General features: G+C 50.8%; 1 protein-coding gene across 6 annotated transcripts in view; it reads right to left on the reverse strand.

Moving 5' to 3' along the window:
* trioa (trio Rho guanine nucleotide exchange factor a) overlaps positions 1-18331 on the reverse strand; it is an 81848-nt gene that overhangs the window by 40385 nt on the left and 23132 nt on the right. For all 6 annotated transcript variants that reach the window (XM_077008838.1, XM_077008837.1, XM_077008836.1 and 3 more), the window contains 2 exons: positions 4050-4124; positions 1177-1291 (listed from right to left, as the gene is read on the reverse strand). In XM_077008838.1, the coding sequence (XP_076864953.1) occupies positions 1177-1291; positions 4050-4124 (190 nt within the window). The remainder of the gene's footprint in view (positions 1-1176; positions 1292-4049; positions 4125-18331) is intronic.

Consider the following 18331-nt stretch of genomic DNA (forward strand, 5'->3'; position numbering starts at 1 on the left):
GTGACATAAATGGGGAGTTTCAGAATACTTTGAATGTGGAAGGAGCGGTAGCAGGATAACATGGTCTGGGTGGTGGACGCGTGGTGATGAACAAGAGGTGTGTGGTTGGGGTGTGTGTGGGTGGAGTAGCCGGGGGTGCAGGTGTGGTGTGGAGGTGTGGGTGGAGGGGAGTAGGTGGTGTGGAGGTGTGGGTGGAGGGGGGTAGCTGGTGGTGCTGGTGTGGAGGTGTGGGTGGAGGGGAGTAGCTGGTGGTGCTGGTGTGGAGATGTGGGTGGAGGGGAGTAGCTGGTGGTGCTGGTGTGGAGGTGTGGATGGAGGGGAGTAGGTGGTGTGGAGGTGTGGGTGGAGGGGGGTAGCTGGTGGTGCTGGTGTGGTGTGTGGGTGGGTGGAGGGGGGTAGGTGGTGGTGCTGGTGTGGTGTGTGGGTGGAGGGGGGTAGGTGGTGGTGCTGGTGTGGAGGTGTGGATGGAGGGGAGTAGGTGGTGCTGGTGTGGTGTGTGGGTGGAGGGGGGTAGGTGGTGGTGCTGGTGTGGGTGGAGGGGGGTAGGTGGTGGTGCTGGTGTGGTGTGTGGGTGGAGGGGAGTAGGTGGTACTGGTGTGGTGTGTGGGTGGGTGGAGGGGGGTAGGTGGTGGTGCTGGTGTGGTGTGTGGGTGGAGGGGAGTAGCTGGTGCTGGTGTGGTGTGTGGATGGAGGGGAGTAGGTGGTGCTGGTGTGGTGTGTGGGTGGAGGGGGGTAGGTGGTGGTGCTGGTGTGGGTGGAGGGGGGTAGGTGGTGGTGCTGGTGTGGTGTGTGGGTGGAGGGGAGTAGGTGGTACTGGTGTGGTGTGTGGGTGGGTGGAGGGGGGTAGGTGGTGGTGCTGGTGTGGTGTGTGGGTGGAGGGGAGTAGCTGGTGCTGGTGTGGTGTGTGGATGGAGGGGAGTAGGTGGTGCTGGTGTGGTGTGTGGGTGGAGGGGAGTAGGTGGTGCTGGTGTGGTGTGTGGGTGGAGGGGGGTAGGTGGTGGTGCTGGTGTGGTGTGTGGATGGAGGGGAGTAGGTGGTGCTGGTGTGGTGTGTGGGTGGAGGGGAGTAGGTGGTGCTGGTGTGGTGTGTGGATGGAGGGGAGTAGGTGGTGCTGGTGTGGTGTGTGGGTGGAGGGGAGTAGGTGGTGCTGGTGTGGTGTGTGGGTGGAGGGGGTACCTGGGGATGCCGGCGAGGTAGGCGATGAGTCTGCGCAGGTCCTCCTGTCGTATTCGGTCGTGGTTGGTGCGTGAGGGGAATGTTAATACGGGACCTCCGCGCTTGTCTCTGCCACCTGGTGGACAGAATGAGGAATTAGGCTTCTGGGGGAAGCCAGAGTCAGCAGGAACCTTCACAAACTCATTAATACACGACCAAAGTTTTCTTTTTCTCTTGATAATTTTTTTTCCCATGTACCCTCCACACTCTCAGACTGTACCGACGTCCATGACACCACACAGGTTCTCTCTCCCCACACACACACACCAGCGTGTACGGGAGTGTGTGTTGCCACCCAGGGCTCCACGCCCCTCCCCCAGCTCTCTCTCACCTGCCTCAGTACAGCAGCGGCGGCTGGGCAGGGGGGATTGTGGGGGCTGTAGCGTCCAGCGCAGGGCACTGATGGAGTCATCATAATGACGGAGCTCAGTTATTTAAGCTCACAGTCAGATCTGTGAGAGGGCAATCCAAGGGTTAGGGAGGAAAATCCTCTTCTGGGAAATTGGACTGGGAGCTGATACCAGAGCAGGGTTTGCAATGTCAATGCAAAGTGAGAATAGAACAGCACAGACCAGCCTCAGACTGACCACATATCATTAAGGGCGTACTCACACTAGGCTCTGTGATCCGGGCCCAGGCACGGTTGCCTGCCGAAGCACGGTTCGTTTGGCTAGTGTGAGCGCTCCAACCGTGCCCGGATCAGTTAACCGTGCTCGGGCCCGCTTGAAGAGGTGGGCCAGGGCACGATTCATGTGGACTCGGGCACGGTTCGCTTCTAGTGTGAGCGCTATCCGTGCCCGGGCCCGCTTGGTGCCTCGTGTGATTGGTTCATTTCGCTGGAACTCAAACATGACGTCAGTGATGCGATGCTCACGTTAAACAGTCATAGCGGCAAAGCGATTAGCAGACAATCGTTGTGTTAAATTATCGATAAATCTGTGCTTGCACCGTGTTTCTGCACTCCCAAAACGACTCCAAAAATACAATAAAAAGAGAATCGTGAACTCCATAGTGTTGTGCGAGCGCGCTTTTTTTCCAAATAAAGCGGCGTTGTGATGACGTAAGTGTGCTCGGGCCGGGTTGCTGAAGCGAGTGTGAGTGCAGGCCAGAGGGGGAGTGGGGAGGGGGGATAACCGGGCCCCAGCACGGAACCAGCAAACCGTGCCTAGTGTGAGTACGCCCTAAGTCTCATTCCTGTAGCAAAGTTGAACCGAAAGCAGCTAACAGAGCAATGCAACGTGGGCCGTCAGTGTATCGGGGCACTTTGATGACGACGGTATCAGATACATTGGACCCCGGATGGACAAACACCCCCCCCCGGCCAATAATCTGCTGGTCCTAATCTCACCCAGAATGCTCTACAGACGGCCTCAGTAATGTATGAGGTACACAGACTGGCCCATAGTGGTCTATCCCCATGGATTTTTCCCCAAGCAAAGAAAAGTGCTGAGCCTCCCTAATTGAGTGCATGCTTAATAGGATCAGCCATCTTATCCCTTGGCACGAAGAATAACTAATCACGTTTCTGCATTGCCCACGGTCCACGTGTCTGGCAGAGAGCGACATGTGCTGGGCTCCTCGCCCCGAAACCCCTGCAGTGCAGCGCCGGCCCCGTTCACAGCCGGTCCGTCCGCGGCTAGGCGCTCACGACCACCGTGCCGAGGGGGATACGCCAGTCGCCAGTTCACGTCTCTATGGAAACGCTGTCCGCATCGGAGCCCGTTCTGAGTGGGCTGTGCGTAAAGTCTCACGCGGTCTGCGCAGACCGTCCTTCAGCGCGTCGCAAACGTGCCCGCCTGCGTTTCCTTAAGCTACGTCTGGCTAGCAGGGGCGGAGATAAGCGCGGCTGACTGGAGTCTGGTCCTCGGGTCTCGGGGAACACGGACTCGTATCTGATCTCAGGAAACAGGCCCAACAGGATGTGTACAAGCACGTGGGCCGAGAACGAGAGAAAGAGTTCTCAGAGCTCGATTTACGGGGGGGAGTGCACTCAGCTGCTAGGAACCTCACAAACATGACTTTACTTGCAAGAATAAACGCAACCCAGGGAGGGGCCAAGCACCGCAAGCCTCAGGGATCTGCTGTGATCCTTCACGTGCGCTAACCATGTCAAAACGGGAGCAAAGTGCATAAGAGGCTGGATCCAAATATAAAATCCTAATTTTTCCAGTACATTAGAGCAAATCAAGAAAAAAAGCTCTTGTGAGCAGTCTGCATCAATTAATACCAAGCAATAAGAGACCAGAGAGAGGTGGTATGCTACTCTGGTGTTGGAAGTAGCTCAATGTTGATGTGAAACAGCTGAAACAGTTGTGTCTAATTATATCCTTACCCCACACATGCTAATCCTTACCCCACACATGCTAATCCTTACCCCACACATGCTAATCCTTACCCCACACATGCTAATCCAGAAATGTTCCAGCTCAGGAAACCAATTCTGCATTTGAGCAGTGGTGGTTCTGAAGCTCGTTCACACATCATTCATCCAATTATTGGATTTCAATTTCACAGCGATGGCGTACCAGCCCTGTACCGTACATAAGAGGAGGGTACGTGGCAGGGTTCGTCGGCTCGAGTCCAGCTGCTCCGGACGGGCATCCAAAATCTCAAGCAAGTGGCCAGAGTTCCATGATTAAAACAAGTCCTCTTAAGATTCACTCACTCACACACTCTCTCTGAATAGTAACCAATTTTATTCCCTATTTGAATAAGCTGAACAAGCTCGGTTATCAAAACGTGGAGTGTAGGATTCAAGAGCACTAGTCACTAAGTGCACTCATGTCACATCTCTACCTGCCTGCCTAGCTTAGCACGGTGTCGGGGCAACTCACCTGATAAAAAGGCCACTTTCTCCTTCAGGATGGGCAGAACCTCCATGGCTTTCATCTCTTCCTTCCTACCAAATCCTGAAACACAGAAGCACACGTTCATTTTGCAGCGCAGTGCTTTGCTGAAACCCACCCAGCTGTGGGTACCTTCCATGGCACAGCGCTCTTGATCATGACATAACTTTACCACAGCATTCATCACCTACCTCTAATAAAACATTTCTCTCGCTAATGTGAAGGACGGCTTTGAGGAGCCTCATTCTCCGGCTCCTTTTCAGTAAACCGAGCTTATTCTGCCTCGGGCCTGGGCTCTGGTTCAGACCGCTTCTCTGGGAGCTCAGCTGTGACCTGTGTGAGCCGTCACTTCTGTTCAAACACTTGTTGTTTCCTGATTCACCGGCTGCAACTGGCGCCGTGTGGCTGTGTTAGAAAGGTTAGTCATACACTGCTCCCAGCCTCCATTTGGACACGGGCTTTGGCAGCTTTGGGTTGGGCTAAAGTAGTGACTCAGATCAAAGATTAGCCTGTATAATGTAACTGCCGTTGGCTAAACTATTTTTCAGACTAATAAATATCCTCTAAATAATATGTTCCCATAAAGACAAAAGAATGACCCCAACAAGCAGTTTCATACAGCTCAGAACACCAAATTATTCTACATTCAAATGTCTGACACGCATGTATGTGGCCGCGTGTGCATTCGTTCTTATAGAAAGGCAGAGAAGATCCACATCATTTAAAAATGACAGGTCTATAACTCCTCCTCCTCCTCCTCCTGTAAGGCTAACAACGCATGAAATGTGCTGCGGAGGAAGACCCACCCCCTCCCACTGAAGGTTGGCAGGAGATGGGGGCACAATAATATTGCCCCATCATCCAGTAACGGAGCCTGCATTGCAATAGCGCTTTTTGTTGTACACAAACGCATAGCTAATAAATTGCCTTAAAATAACCATATCGGTTTGCCGGACTACCAGATCCAAGACCACTCAACCATTCAGATGGATGCCGTTTATAATCTTATCTGCTACATCATGCCCTGTTAGAATGGAATACATGCATTTGGATAAAAAACTATTGTGAATTCTACAGCAGTACGTTGGAAGAAGGGCGGCACATTTCATTAAAGATTACAGTGTTGTTGAGGACTGGGCCACCAAATGCAAGTGTGGGACACAATGAGCGTGTCGCCGCGGCGCGGGACACAATGAGCGTGTCACCACAGGACACAATGAGCGTGTCACCACAGGACACAATGAGCGTGTCGTCGCGGCGCAGGACACTGAGCGTGTCGCCACAGGACACAATGAGCGTGTAGCCGCGGCGCGGGACACAATGAGCGTGTAGCCGCGGCGCGGGACACAATGAGCGTGTAGCCGCGGCGCGGGACACAATGAGCGTGTAGCCGCGGAGCAGGACACAATGAACGTGTAACCGCGGCGCGGGACACAATGAGCGTGTAACCGCGGCGCGGGACACAATGAGCGTGTAACCGCGGCGCGGGACACAATGAGCGTGTAACCGCGGCGCGGGACACAATGAGCGTGTAACCGCGGCGCGGGACACAATGAGCGTGTAGTCGCGGAGCAGGACAGAATGAGCGTGTAGTCGCGGAGCAGGACAGAATGAGCATGTAACCGCAGAGCAGGACAGAATGAGCATGTAACCGCAGCGCAGGACACAATGAGCGTGTAGTCGCGGAGCAGGACAGAATGAGCATGTAACCGCAGCGCGGGACACAATGAGCGTGTAACCGCAGCGCAGGACACAATGAGCGTGTAACCGCAGCGCAGGACACAATGAGCGTGTAACCGCAGCGCAGGACACAATGAGCGTGTAACCGCAGCGCAGGACACAATGACATGACTGATGTGTGTGTGTGTGTGTGTGGTAGCATTGTGGGTGGAGGCTACAGTAGCTCAAGTCTGCCCTCAGGGAAGGTAAAAGTGTCAGACAGAGAGGCAGTAGTAAGCAAAACACAGATGGACCAGCTCCTCCTGAATCTGTGTGATGGGGCAGCTCCTCCTGAATCTGTGTGATGGGGCAGCTTGCCGTGGGTGTGTCCGCATGTCTGTGTGCACGCGCTCGTTTTCCTGACTTCCTGCTGTAGAAGCTGCTTGCTTACAAATTGTTTACATGATGTACACAATACTGACCCCACACCAGAGAACCTCATAAAAGCACTGAAACATATACGCTTTTATAGACACATACTGATTACACAAGATAGTAGCATTAAGTGAGCAATCCAAACACAGGAAATGACCCACACAGGGCTATAATCGCTGCAGAGGCAATGTTGCTGATTGTAAACTGTTGTTTTTTCCAGAGCCATTGGTCCATTTCAGCACAAGCGATAGAGGTCACGTGAAAGGCTCCTGTTTTTGATTAGGAGTGTCTCTCACTCTTCAATAACATCATCTCTCATGCAGGATTTTTCTTCCCAAAGCTAAAAGCGTCCATTTCCTGGCCACAGCACAGAGCTCGGGAGTCTGGTACAACATGGGCAGACGTGTTACAGCACAGAGCTGGGGAGTCTGGTACAACATGGGCAGACATGTTACAGCACAGAACTGGGGAGTCTGGTACAACATGGGCAGACATGTTACAGCACAGAGCTGGGGAGTCTGGTACAACATGGGCAGACATGTTACAGCACAGAGCTGGGGAGTCTGGTACAACATGGGCAGACATGTTACAGCACAGAACTGGGGAGTCTGGTACAACATGGGCAGACATGTTACAGCACAGAACTGGGGAGTCTGGTACAACATGGGCAGACATGTTACAGCACAGAGCTGGGGAGTCTGGTACAACATGGGCAGACATGTTACAGCACAGAACTGGGGAGTCTGGTACAACATGGGCAGACATGTTACAGCACAGAACTGGGGAGTCTGGTACAACATGGGCAGACATGTTACAGCACAGAGCTGGGGAGTCTGGTACAACATGGGCAGACATGTTACAGCACAGAACTGGGGAGTCTGGTACAACATGGGCAGACATGTTACAGCACAGAGCTGGGGAGTCTGGTACAACATGGGCAGACATGTTACAGCACAGAACTGGGGAGTCTGGTACAACATGGGCAGACATGTTACAGCACAGAACTGGGGAGTCTGGTACAACATGGGCAGACATGTTACAGCACAGAGCTGGGGAGTCTGGTACAACATGGGCAGACATGTTACAGACTCTCCAAGACCAACAGCAGCAGTCTGCCATCTACCCACAAAAAAACAACAAGCAGCCACTTCAGAGAGGCCATTTGCTTTGAGGAACAATACTCCCACTTCAGTGTGAGAGCGTGCGCTTAAGTGTGGCTGGCCAACCACAGTCTACTGAGGGGAACTACAGCACTGCCAAGAGAGAGTTCAAGCTGAAGACACGTTGGAAGCAGAGAATCTCAGGCAGATATTTGGATTTTGAGGGACTGCTCTTAGGTGCCGTGCCTGGGACAAACCAGAGGCCTGTGTGTCTGTCTTAAATCTTTCAGCTCTGAAGGAATTTCTAAAAGAAATAAGGATTCTCACCCTTTCCTTATTAATATCGAAGGTTCGATATATGATACTTTTTCCATATTGATTTTTAAACTTAACAGACTTTCTATTTTACATCGACTTTTATTGCCACTCGTAAAGTTATTATCGGTACGGTATATACGAAAGGAAAAACATGACCTGTGATATCCTGGGAGACTGCAATAAAACACAAAATAAAAGGCCACCTACATACACACTGGGGGCAGGAGGGTGGAGGGTTCATATCTTGGGGTTGTTATTTCCACATCTTTGTCAAATGCATTTTCTGAATTACTCGTGTTCTTGAGGTTTTTTTTCCCTATGAACCTTCCACACCTTCTGAGGAACCGTGGAAATGAGAACCAGGAGCACACACACAATGTGTTTATGGTTAGATGCGGCAGGGTCTGAGAGTCTTGAATGCATTACTTTACTTCTAAAATCGTAACAGTTCATGAAAGATTTGAACATCACACTTTACAACTGATTCTTAAAGATGTTTACAGCAAAAAATTTTTTTGCAATTTCTCATCTTTAGCTACTTCTACTAGTCATGGAAACCAATCACATTTGTGCAGCAGTATATACACTACTAGACTGCTTCCTTATTCTGGTTGAGAATCGACCCTTTCTGACATAATCTGACTGGTCTGAAACAAAATGGCAGGAAATTATCAGAATATTCTCATCATGCAATTGTCCACTTTCTAAGTCAACAAATCAACTCTGACTTCCCCAAAATCTGCAGATAGTGCCAACCAGAAGAGACACAGTGAAGTGCAGTTGTAACCGTGGTCCAGGTCCTGTAGTGCTGAACCATCTTAAGTAGGAACGTTCATGTTTCTTGTCCATCTGGGAGTCACGGTCAGGGGTTCCCAGCTCTGGTGTTAGTGATCTACTCCAAGTGGATCTAATATTCAGGCCTTGATTAACATCAGGTGTGTTAGATTAAGGTTGGCACATGGCAACGCCAGCATATGATGTAGCAATGGAAAAATGTACAAACCAACAGACAAGAATATGAAACGTTGAGTGAATGGCTGGTTTATGGTGTAGCAGTTAAGGAGCAATTTAAAACAGAATATCCACTTACACTGCAATCCACCAGCGTATGACCAAATATTAAAAGCTAAGATGGATTTAGTACCTTCATGTGCATTCTGCAGCATCATTTGGGGCTGTATAGCTCAGGGATTTTACAGCATAGCTCAATGAATCTCCCTCTGCCACAGATTTCTCTTTACAGTAGAGAAATGCCTTCCTGGCAAATGGCAGGAGCAGAGCCAGAGGCTTCCGCAATTGCCTAATAATATGAGGAAGCGATGATGGGAGGTGAAGGAGTGGAGGAGGTGAAGGAGTGGAGGAGGTGGTGAGGGGAGAGAGGAGGGAGGGGTGTAGGAGGGCAGCTCCCAGGAGGCTGAGAGACAGGGACCGGACAGAAACAGAGAGAGAGAGAGAGAGAAAGGAGAAGGACAGAGGGAAGAGGAGAGATGGAACGAGAGAGCGCTGTAATGGTGAGAGGGAGGAGGAGGGCGCACGGTTGCTGGGGAATGAACAGAGGCCGACCAGCTGCGGTTCCACCTCTCGCCACCGGAGGCAGCGGAGAGGGGGCTGCAGACAGCCACACAACAGCTGCATGCTCTAATGCACATAGAAATGCACACGCACCAATACATGCATGCACATATGTGTACTTGTGTCTCCCCCCCACACCAAGAATAAAACACAACACTGCTGCAACAGACAAACCAGAGTCAAAACACATGTACCGGCACCCCCTGCCTTCTGGCCCCTCCCCCTCACTGGACCGTGTAAAGAGGCCCCAAGTGCAAAGGTCAACGACCCACCGTCCAGCGAGTGTGTGTGGCAGGGGGGCGGGGTCGCGACATCCGTCATAGTGCTGTTCACATTAGGGACGGCCGGACCGTCGTAATGAAAGCGGCGCCCTGCGAACTCAAAGGCCTGGAAAGATCATTTCCATCGTAGTGACTCATCAGGGGCAGCTGATGACAAACTGACACACAGTCCAGGGGCAGCTGATGACAAACTGACACACAGTCCAGGGGCAGCTGATGACAAACTGACACACAGTCCAGGGGCAGCTGATGACAAACTGACACACAGTCCAGGGGCAGTTGAACAGCCAGCCAGACAGCTGCAACTGTGTGGACAGCTTACAGTGTGCAGCACTTCAAACAAGCCATTAACTCGGAACCAGCAGGATGTCCACTGGTGAACGCTGGGATAAGATTAGAGCGCTGGAACCTTCTCAAATGTAAATTCAAAGTGGCTGGTACAACAGTGACGATGATGGGGATATCTCAGAAGGCTCCAGCATGTTTGACCCCACGGGAGGTCAGGTCATGTCTTCACAGGCGGCAGCTGTCGGGACTTCCTGATGTAACGCAGGTCGTATCTGTCAAAGCCGTAAGCATGTAGACTGTTAGCATGTTAGCTGAGGTGTCAACGGCTCAAGAGGCCCAGCAAAAGACCTCGGTAACCTGAAACTGCTCCTTAAGAAAAGGCTTCATGTGAACTGGTTAGCAACGGGGATTTTAATAGCAGCATAGAATTAGGAGCGCTGGTGAACCAATATGAGAGTAGATCGTAAATTCTGAAGCGTGGGTTGGTCAGATGTGTGAGAGGGATGGAAAGAGATGGGGAATGTAGTTTGGTGCCAGATAAACAAAATGCTTGGGGGGGGGGGGGGGGGGTTCAAGCCACATTCTTTAACCTGAGGTTCTGTGACATGTCTAAACACACCCCTGAGAAGTTCAAACATCTCCCCTCACAGGATTTACGCGCAGACACTAAACTCAGTCCAGGAGCCGCACAACGAGACTCGTCCCTCCCGTCCCCATTTTTGGTTGTCCAAACTATTCGCATGTTGAAGGAGAGACTTTAACGGCACCCGACGGAAGCAAATACATAAAATCACAGCACGAGAATCTCAAAGTGGCCCATTCCTCAGAGCTGTGCAAACACCACGCTCTGAGCACGTCTCCCATGTGCTGATCTCTCTGAGCAACCCCTCCCGTCCAGAGGACATTCGGAGACGTGTCTGACGTTATCCCCATGGTAATGGACCCCAGCGCTGAACTTCGTTTGGTGGCGATAGTCACAGTTTTGGCTTTCAAGCGTTCGTGTTGCAGAAAATCACAAATACAACCGGGTAGTTCGTAATGGTTTGTGACGCATGTTCTAATGGATCAAAACATTCATGTCATCTGGTGAACATAAACACTTTTCATTAATACGCTGTCCAATTTTAGACTGTCACATTAGAACATCTGTAATCGATTTCACAGTTGTTGCTAACTGGGCCAGCCCCTTATATTCCTCCCCTGTCCAAACCTCCAAAGCCACTCCCTCTGAAGACAGGCATGCTAAGCGTGTAGCTTACCCCATGTTCTGATTGGTTAATATATTTGGGCCATGCCAATATGCTGCTGATTACAGAAAAGTAGTCTAAAGTCAAAGACAACTTTTTTCCTTCACTCAAGAGTTAGGCCTGCTACTTTAATGGAACTAGGATGTAAATACACAGGGTTCTTGCAGGTTTCAGTGAGTTAAATTTAAGACTTTTTTAAGACCTTTTAAGACCATTCTCAGTGAAATTTAAGACCAACACAACATATTACCACAAACAATCCAATGATCCCAGAAACTCTTAAAACATTTTATTTTGATTAATTTAGTTACAGGATTACATTAATTCAGTATTAAAACAGATAATCAAAATAGTAACATTCTCAACCCAAGCAACCTTACCAACACAACACTAGCATATCTACATACAACCTCACCCTACATATCTCTGAGTTCTTCCTTTTCAGTACCAATCTCAGCATTTGACTTGGAGCTGAGCCATCTTGGATCCAGCCTTGCCCTCAGCTTCTTCTGCAAGAGAATCTGCCACTCTAGCAAGACAGGTGGACACGTCTTCCAAGCTTTTCTACCTTTTCTTAAGGTACTCTAAAGACTGCTCAGTCAGCTTTCTTTTCTGGCTCTGGGATTCTTTTCTTTCCTGATTCATTCCTGATCCAGAAAGAGTCTGTATTTTGACCGGGCTGCATCCACAGATGCTAAGAGTTCCTTGGTGAGGGGAACCTGTGACACCTCCATGCATTGTGACTGTAGAAAAGGCTATGGACTTTTCGTGTGATATGGTGTTCTCCTTGTTTTTATGTAATGCACTTTCTGACTTCAGCTTAATGGCTCTTATTTTGACATCGCTAGATCGGTTACGACATTACGTATGCCTCCATCTTAGTTAGTTCGGAAGCTGTGTATGTCACCTAACTTCGGAAAGTTTCGCTCCTTCCTCTGATTAATCCTGGTGTTTGTGTGCATAAATGACGCACGTAAGTAACCGCATATTGTCATTTAAGTTGATTTCAGTCAGTATCAGGGCATATTTTGTACATCTCGTTTATCCTGACGTTATTTATTAGATCGTACTGAACCTGTAACGCACACGCTGCTTACACGCGCTGCCGAGGTATTCGGTGTAAGTCCAGTGAATCTCTGTCAGGTGTGTGTAGCAGTGATTTTAGTATGTAACAGTGTGGTGTGTATGTTAGAGTAACGTCATGGACAGCATTTAATTTATTGTATTTATTTCTGTTCTGCTCAGGATCACGCAAACATCCCAATGCGGATCCCCACCCTGTAACCTGTATAACTAAAGTGTGAATACAAACGAATCACGTTTAGTTCCACCCGTCTGGCGTCGTCCTTTCCGAGCATTCAACATCTTCATGCCTTAAGTAGTGCTCTGGCCGGCATTCCTTAACTGTGTCTGATGCAAACTGAACAGTGCAACCTTTTAGTTTAAAATACAGTCCAACCACCTGCTATCTCCCCTACATTAATGGTCCTTCGAACCGGATAGCATTGCACTCAGTTAACATGGATTTGGAAGATGTTGAATTCCCCGCTGTGCGCCCCCGACGTCAGACACGCCCTCCTCTTCATTATGAAGACTATGAAGTCGACTACAGGGATCTTGGTGCTCATTGGCACGATGAGGAACCTGTACGCAGTCACAGTACTCCTCGTCATCTCCTAAGCCACTCACCTGCCAGGAGCACCGACTATGACGCGAAGCTTGAAGAAGTCCAGCATGAGAGGCGTGTGTTAGACCACATGCTAGAGCAGTCGCTGCAGTCCCGGCAGCGCATGTCAGCAGGCCTGGCAGAACTGAGAGCAGCCCGCGCAGGCATGCTACCTCTGGTGAGTACCGCACGCAGCCCACGACGACCGCCTGAGGCTCAGGGCTATCACTCCGCCAGAGTGGAGGATGATGAAGGATGGCCACCACCACCACCGTGGGTAAGCAACACCGAAGATGCGCCACCCTCGAGTGAACAGCCCATGGTCGACCGGCTCGAGGCTCGGCTCGGCTCTATTAAGAAGTGAGGCACTAGCAGCCAGGCAAGATGTGGCGCCAGTAGCCCAGCCGCTGTCAGCAGCACCAGTTACTCCAACGACCAGGCCCACCTACCTCAGCAGTAGCCACGGCCTCGCCGTTACCCCGCGACAGCGCCCGGCGTGGTCTAGCTTGCCCACACCTCCACAACAGCCCACCTCCACACCATATGGCGTGCCTCTGAACCCCACAGCACTCCGACCTCTGCCAAGGCAATGTCCACCACCTCCTCCGAGTCCGCTATATGCAACACGGCAGGCTCCAACCTACTCCAGGCCATCATACCACACCTCCATGGTAGAGTCAGCATATCGCGGCCCCCGTGCTACCATACCTAACTTCTCTCATCGAGACCCTGGTGAGTTTACTCATCTCAAGATTGCCCTCGAGAACCTGCTACCTGCTGATAGCCCCGAGATGTTCAAGTATCAGGTCCTAGTTGATCATCTAAAGCTAGGGGAGGCCAAACTGATAGCTGATGCCCACATCTATTCCCAGACACCATTCACAGACACCATGATGGCTCTCAATGAGAAGTTTGGGCAGCCGCATCAGCTTACTATGAAGCGTATTACAGAGGTGATGGACACCCCTGAGATCAGACGGGGCGACGCAGTAGCCTTCGATCAGTTCTCACTCCAGATACAGTCACTGGTGGGAATGTTGAAGACACTCGGCCCTGATGGTGAGGCGGAGCTCCTATGTGGCAGCCATGTTGCACGCCTGCTCGGCAAGCTGCCACCGGAACAGCGAGCTGATTTCCGCAGATGCATGTTCAGCCAGTCTAAGAGGAGCTACACTCTCTATGACCTAGCTCAGTGGCTGAAGCATGAAGCCTGGTGTCAGGACTTTGATGGTCAGCTGTCCTCCGGAGGAGTGAAAGCCAAGCCCAGTGCTAAGCCTAGCACCCAACCAAGGAAGTCCACTGTCACTGTGCTGCATGGAACAGACAGTACACCTCGGGAGGGCAAACCTACCAGTGTCAGTCAAGCCCAGGTCAAGCCAGCACCTTACTGTGCATTCTGCGACAACAGGGAACACCACCTGAGTCAGTGCACAGCCATCCGCAAGCTTAGCAAAGAACAGCTAACTGAGTGGATTAGAACCAACAGGAGATGTTGGCGCTGCGCGCGCGCACACCAGGCGGCACAGTGCACATTAAAGAAGACCTGCAACCTGTGTCAGTGTCGCCACCTGCAGGTCCTCCATGATGTCAATGCAGCAAACCAGAAAGGCCTCACCCAAGCAACAGCGCCACCCACGGCCGGAGGCACAACCTCAACGGAGGTGTTGTACCTCGATCGGCCAGCTGAAGGCAGCAGGGTGCTGCTGAAGGTGGTTCCAGTGCTCCTGCGCCATGGCAGCCGCACGCTGGACACCTATGCTGTACTGGACGACGGGTCAGAAAGAACGATGCTGCTGCCAGCTGCCACTGAGGCATTAGGTCTCCAAGGAAGTCCTGAGTCCTTACCGCTGCGTACAATCAGACAGGACGTCCGAACCCTCCGAGGTGCCAGCGTGTCCTTCACCATTGCTGCCAAGGCAAAACCCCAAACCAAGTACCAGATCACTAATGCCTTCACCTCGGCCTGCATCGATCTCACCGACCATACTTACCCTCTGGAGCAGTTACGGAGGAAGTACAAGCACCTCTCAGGACTACCCCTTCAGCACTTCGAGAGCGTCAAGCCACTCCTGCTCATAGGCAGTGACCACCCCCACCTGGTGACTCCTACCCAGCCAGTACGACTGGGTCCCCCTGGTGGTCCAGCAGCAGTCCACACTAGGTTGGGCTGGGCCTTGCAGGGCCCCTCCAGTGTTATGGGCCAGCTCTCCAGCCCACAGCAGTGCCTCTTCACTTCAGTCCCCCTTCAAGTGACTGAGTTAATGAAGCCTGTTGAGAAGCTGGGGCAACCTGACCTCATCCCACTCGGAGGCAGTAAAGTGGTGACCCGCTCCAAACAGGACAACGTAGCCATCAGCCTGCTTGAAGGAGAGACAACCCGTGTTGCTGAAATTCCAGGTTTCACTCAGCAACACACATGGCGGTATGTTGACTCGGCACAGAACCCTGCGGACGATATTACTCGTGGCAAGAGACTGCAGGACATAGCCCAACCCAACCGATGGAGCCAAGGCCCTCCGTTCCTCCTACTCCCTCGTAACCAGTGGCCAGCGGAGCCTCTGGGCACCTTGGGAGATCCTCCAGACTCCTCAGAACTCCGTAAAGAGACCTTCTGTGGTGCCACCTCCACGGCTGTGGGTCAAGCCGACCCAGAGCTCAATCAGTACAACACCTGGAGGGAGCTGCTGCAGGCCACAGCCCAGGAGCTTCATGGGGCGGCTGCTAAGGATGGATGCGTGAGTGCAGAGGATTACCGCCAGGCAGAGACTCCCCTCCTGCGAAAGGTCCAGCAAGACTGCTTCCCTGATGAACTTCGGCTTCTTAAAGCTAAGAAACCAGTCCTACGGAGCAGCCGTCTTTGCAACCTCTCTCCGGAACTTGATGAAAGCAGCGACCTCATCAGAGTTGGTGGTCGACTCCGCCGGTTAGAGGACCTGGACTACACCAGTCTACACCCAGTGGTGTTGGACCCCTCACACCCAGTGACCCGCCTGCTTATTCAGGACTTCGATAGCCGCTTGAAACACCCTGGGCCAGAGCGCGTCTTTGCAGAGATCCGACGCTCCTACTGGATCCTGCGAGGTCGAGAGGCAGTACGTCGCTTTCAGAAGACGTGTGCAGAGTGCCGCCGCTGGAAGGCTAAGCCTACTGTCCCTCGGATGTCTGACCTGCCTTTAGCCCGCCTACGCCTGTTTAAACCTGCCTTCCATTCTACAGGCATAGACTGCTTCGGGCCATTGGAAGTCAAGGTAGGAAGACGTCTGGAGAAGAGGTGGGGGATCATATTCAAATGTCTGACTGTCAGAGCAGTTCACCTAGATCTACTTACCTCTATCGACACTGACTCCTTTCTTATGGCCCTAAGAAGATTTATCGCCCGTAGAGGGACTCCGGCTGAGCTCTATTCAGACCAGGGGACCAACTTCAGAGCCGGTGCCAAAGAGTTACGGGAGGCGTTCGCGGCCATGTCACCTGACTTTCAGTCCCTCCTGGCACCCTACAGGATTCATTTCCACTGCAACCCTCCTGCTGCTCCACATTTCGGAGGAGTGTGGGAGAGAGAGATTCGCTCAGTGAAGAATGCCTTATACACCACTGTAGGCGCTCAACCGCTGCAGGAGGAGGTCCTCCGCACTGTCCTCATCGAAGGTGAGGCGATCCTGAACTCCAAACCATTGGGGTACGTTCCCTCCGATGCCAGTGACCCAGACCCGGTCACTCCTAACTGTCTTCTGATGGGGCGGCCCGACGGGTCTCTCCCACAAGTCGTCTACCCCAGAGACGAGCTCCTCAGCCAGCGGAGATGGAAGCACGCTCAGGTGCTGACCGACCACTTCTGGGCTCGCTTCATCCGTCTGTACTTACCTGGGCTGCAGCTCAGACAGAAGTGGCAGTCCTCCGCAGCCGACGTCACAGAAGACTCTGTGGCCATGATCGTGGACCCTCAGCTCCCTAGGGCCATGTGGCCTATTGGGCGCATCGTCAAGGTCCACCCCAGCCCTGACGGTCACATCCGATCTGCTGATGTGAAGGTCAGAGACCGGACCTACACCCGACCTGTCGCCCGGCTGGTGATTCTGCCAGCCCTTCCAGTCGGCAAAGAGAGTTTTCACCCTTGAGTAGCCTTTCCTTGGTTACAAATGTCCCACGTACATTTGGGGGCGGCTGTAGAAAAGGCTATGGACTTTTCGTGTGATATGGTGTTCTCCTTGTTTTTATGTAATGCACTTTCTGACTTCAGCTTAATGGCTCTTATTTTGACATCGCTAGATCGGTTACGACATTACGTATGCCTCCATCTTAGTTAGTTCGGAAGCTGTGTATGTCACCTAACTTCGGAAAGTTTCGCTCCTTCCTCTGATTAATCCTGGTGTTTGTGTGCATAAATGACGCACGTAAGTAACCGCATATTGTCATTTAAGTTGATTTCAGTCAGTATCAGGGCATATTTTGTACATCTCGTTTATCCTGACGTTATTTATTAGATCGTACTGAACCTGTAACGCACACGCTGCTTACACGCGCTGCCGAGGTATTCGGTGTAAGTCCAGTGAATCTCTGTCAGGTGTGTGTAGCAGTGATTTTAGTATGTAACAGTGTGGTGTGTATGTTAGAGTAACGTCATGGACAGCATTTAATTTATTGTATTTATTTCTGTTCTGCTCAGGATCACGCAAACATCCCAATGCGGATCCCCACCCTGTAACCTGTATAACTAAAGTGTGAATACAAACGAATCACGTTTAGTTCCACCCGTCTGGCGTCGTCCTTTCCGAGCATTCAACATCTTCATGCCTTAAGTAGTGCTCTGGCCGGCATTCCTTAACTGTGTCTGATGCAAATTGAACAGTGCAACCTTTTAGTTTAAAATACAGTCCAACCACCTGCTATCTCCCCTACAGTGACAGTCACATATGAGTCTGTGTGTGACAGTTGTGTCCTCTTGCATGTTTTCTGCCTCCACCTCCTTGTTGGAAAATAAGAAATAAAAAGATAGACGTACACCATCAAATTAAATAATCATACACACATTATATATTTAACAACATGTAGACTCAGCCTATCTTCAAGTATGTCTAAGGCATGGTTTGACCAAAATCCTCACACCCTGCAGCTGATAAAATTTATTAAAATGTTACATTTTGGTTAAATTACTGAAATAAATGAAATTATAAAATTAACTAATTAAATAAAGGCTCAGAATTTTCTTTCCCCAGGCCATCTGTATCTTAACACACAAAACTTTTTTAACCCCCTACCTTCTTTTCTATTTATTATCCCGATGAAACCAACTTACTTTGTCTAGCCATGCTGAATATGAATTTGAATGTTAACATTGAAAACGTTGGGACACACTACCTGTTTTTACCCTATGTATATATGCCCACTAAAAGGCAATACATCAGTACAATGTAAATAAAACCATGTGCAATCCATGAAACAGAGCATGGGACAGTGGAACATGTTTCAAAACATGACATAACCCATCTACAGGGCATAGTTGTTTTTTTTTTTATTTTACATGATTTAACACAGTAAATATATTTTTATTTCCTCTAGCTGGGATTTAGCATGCATTGAAACATTTCTCTAACTCAATGCCATGGACAGTACATGGTTCTGAGATGTTTTTGTATTGTAGCCTAATTGTATAAAATGGTTAACACATTGAAAAGAAGACTGTGGAGCATAAGTAAGGATCACT

This window comes from Brachyhypopomus gauderio, chromosome 6 (genome assembly GCF_052324685.1).
Source record: "Brachyhypopomus gauderio isolate BG-103 chromosome 6, BGAUD_0.2, whole genome shotgun sequence".
Classification (NCBI taxonomy): Eukaryota; Metazoa; Chordata; class Actinopteri; order Gymnotiformes; family Hypopomidae; genus Brachyhypopomus; species Brachyhypopomus gauderio.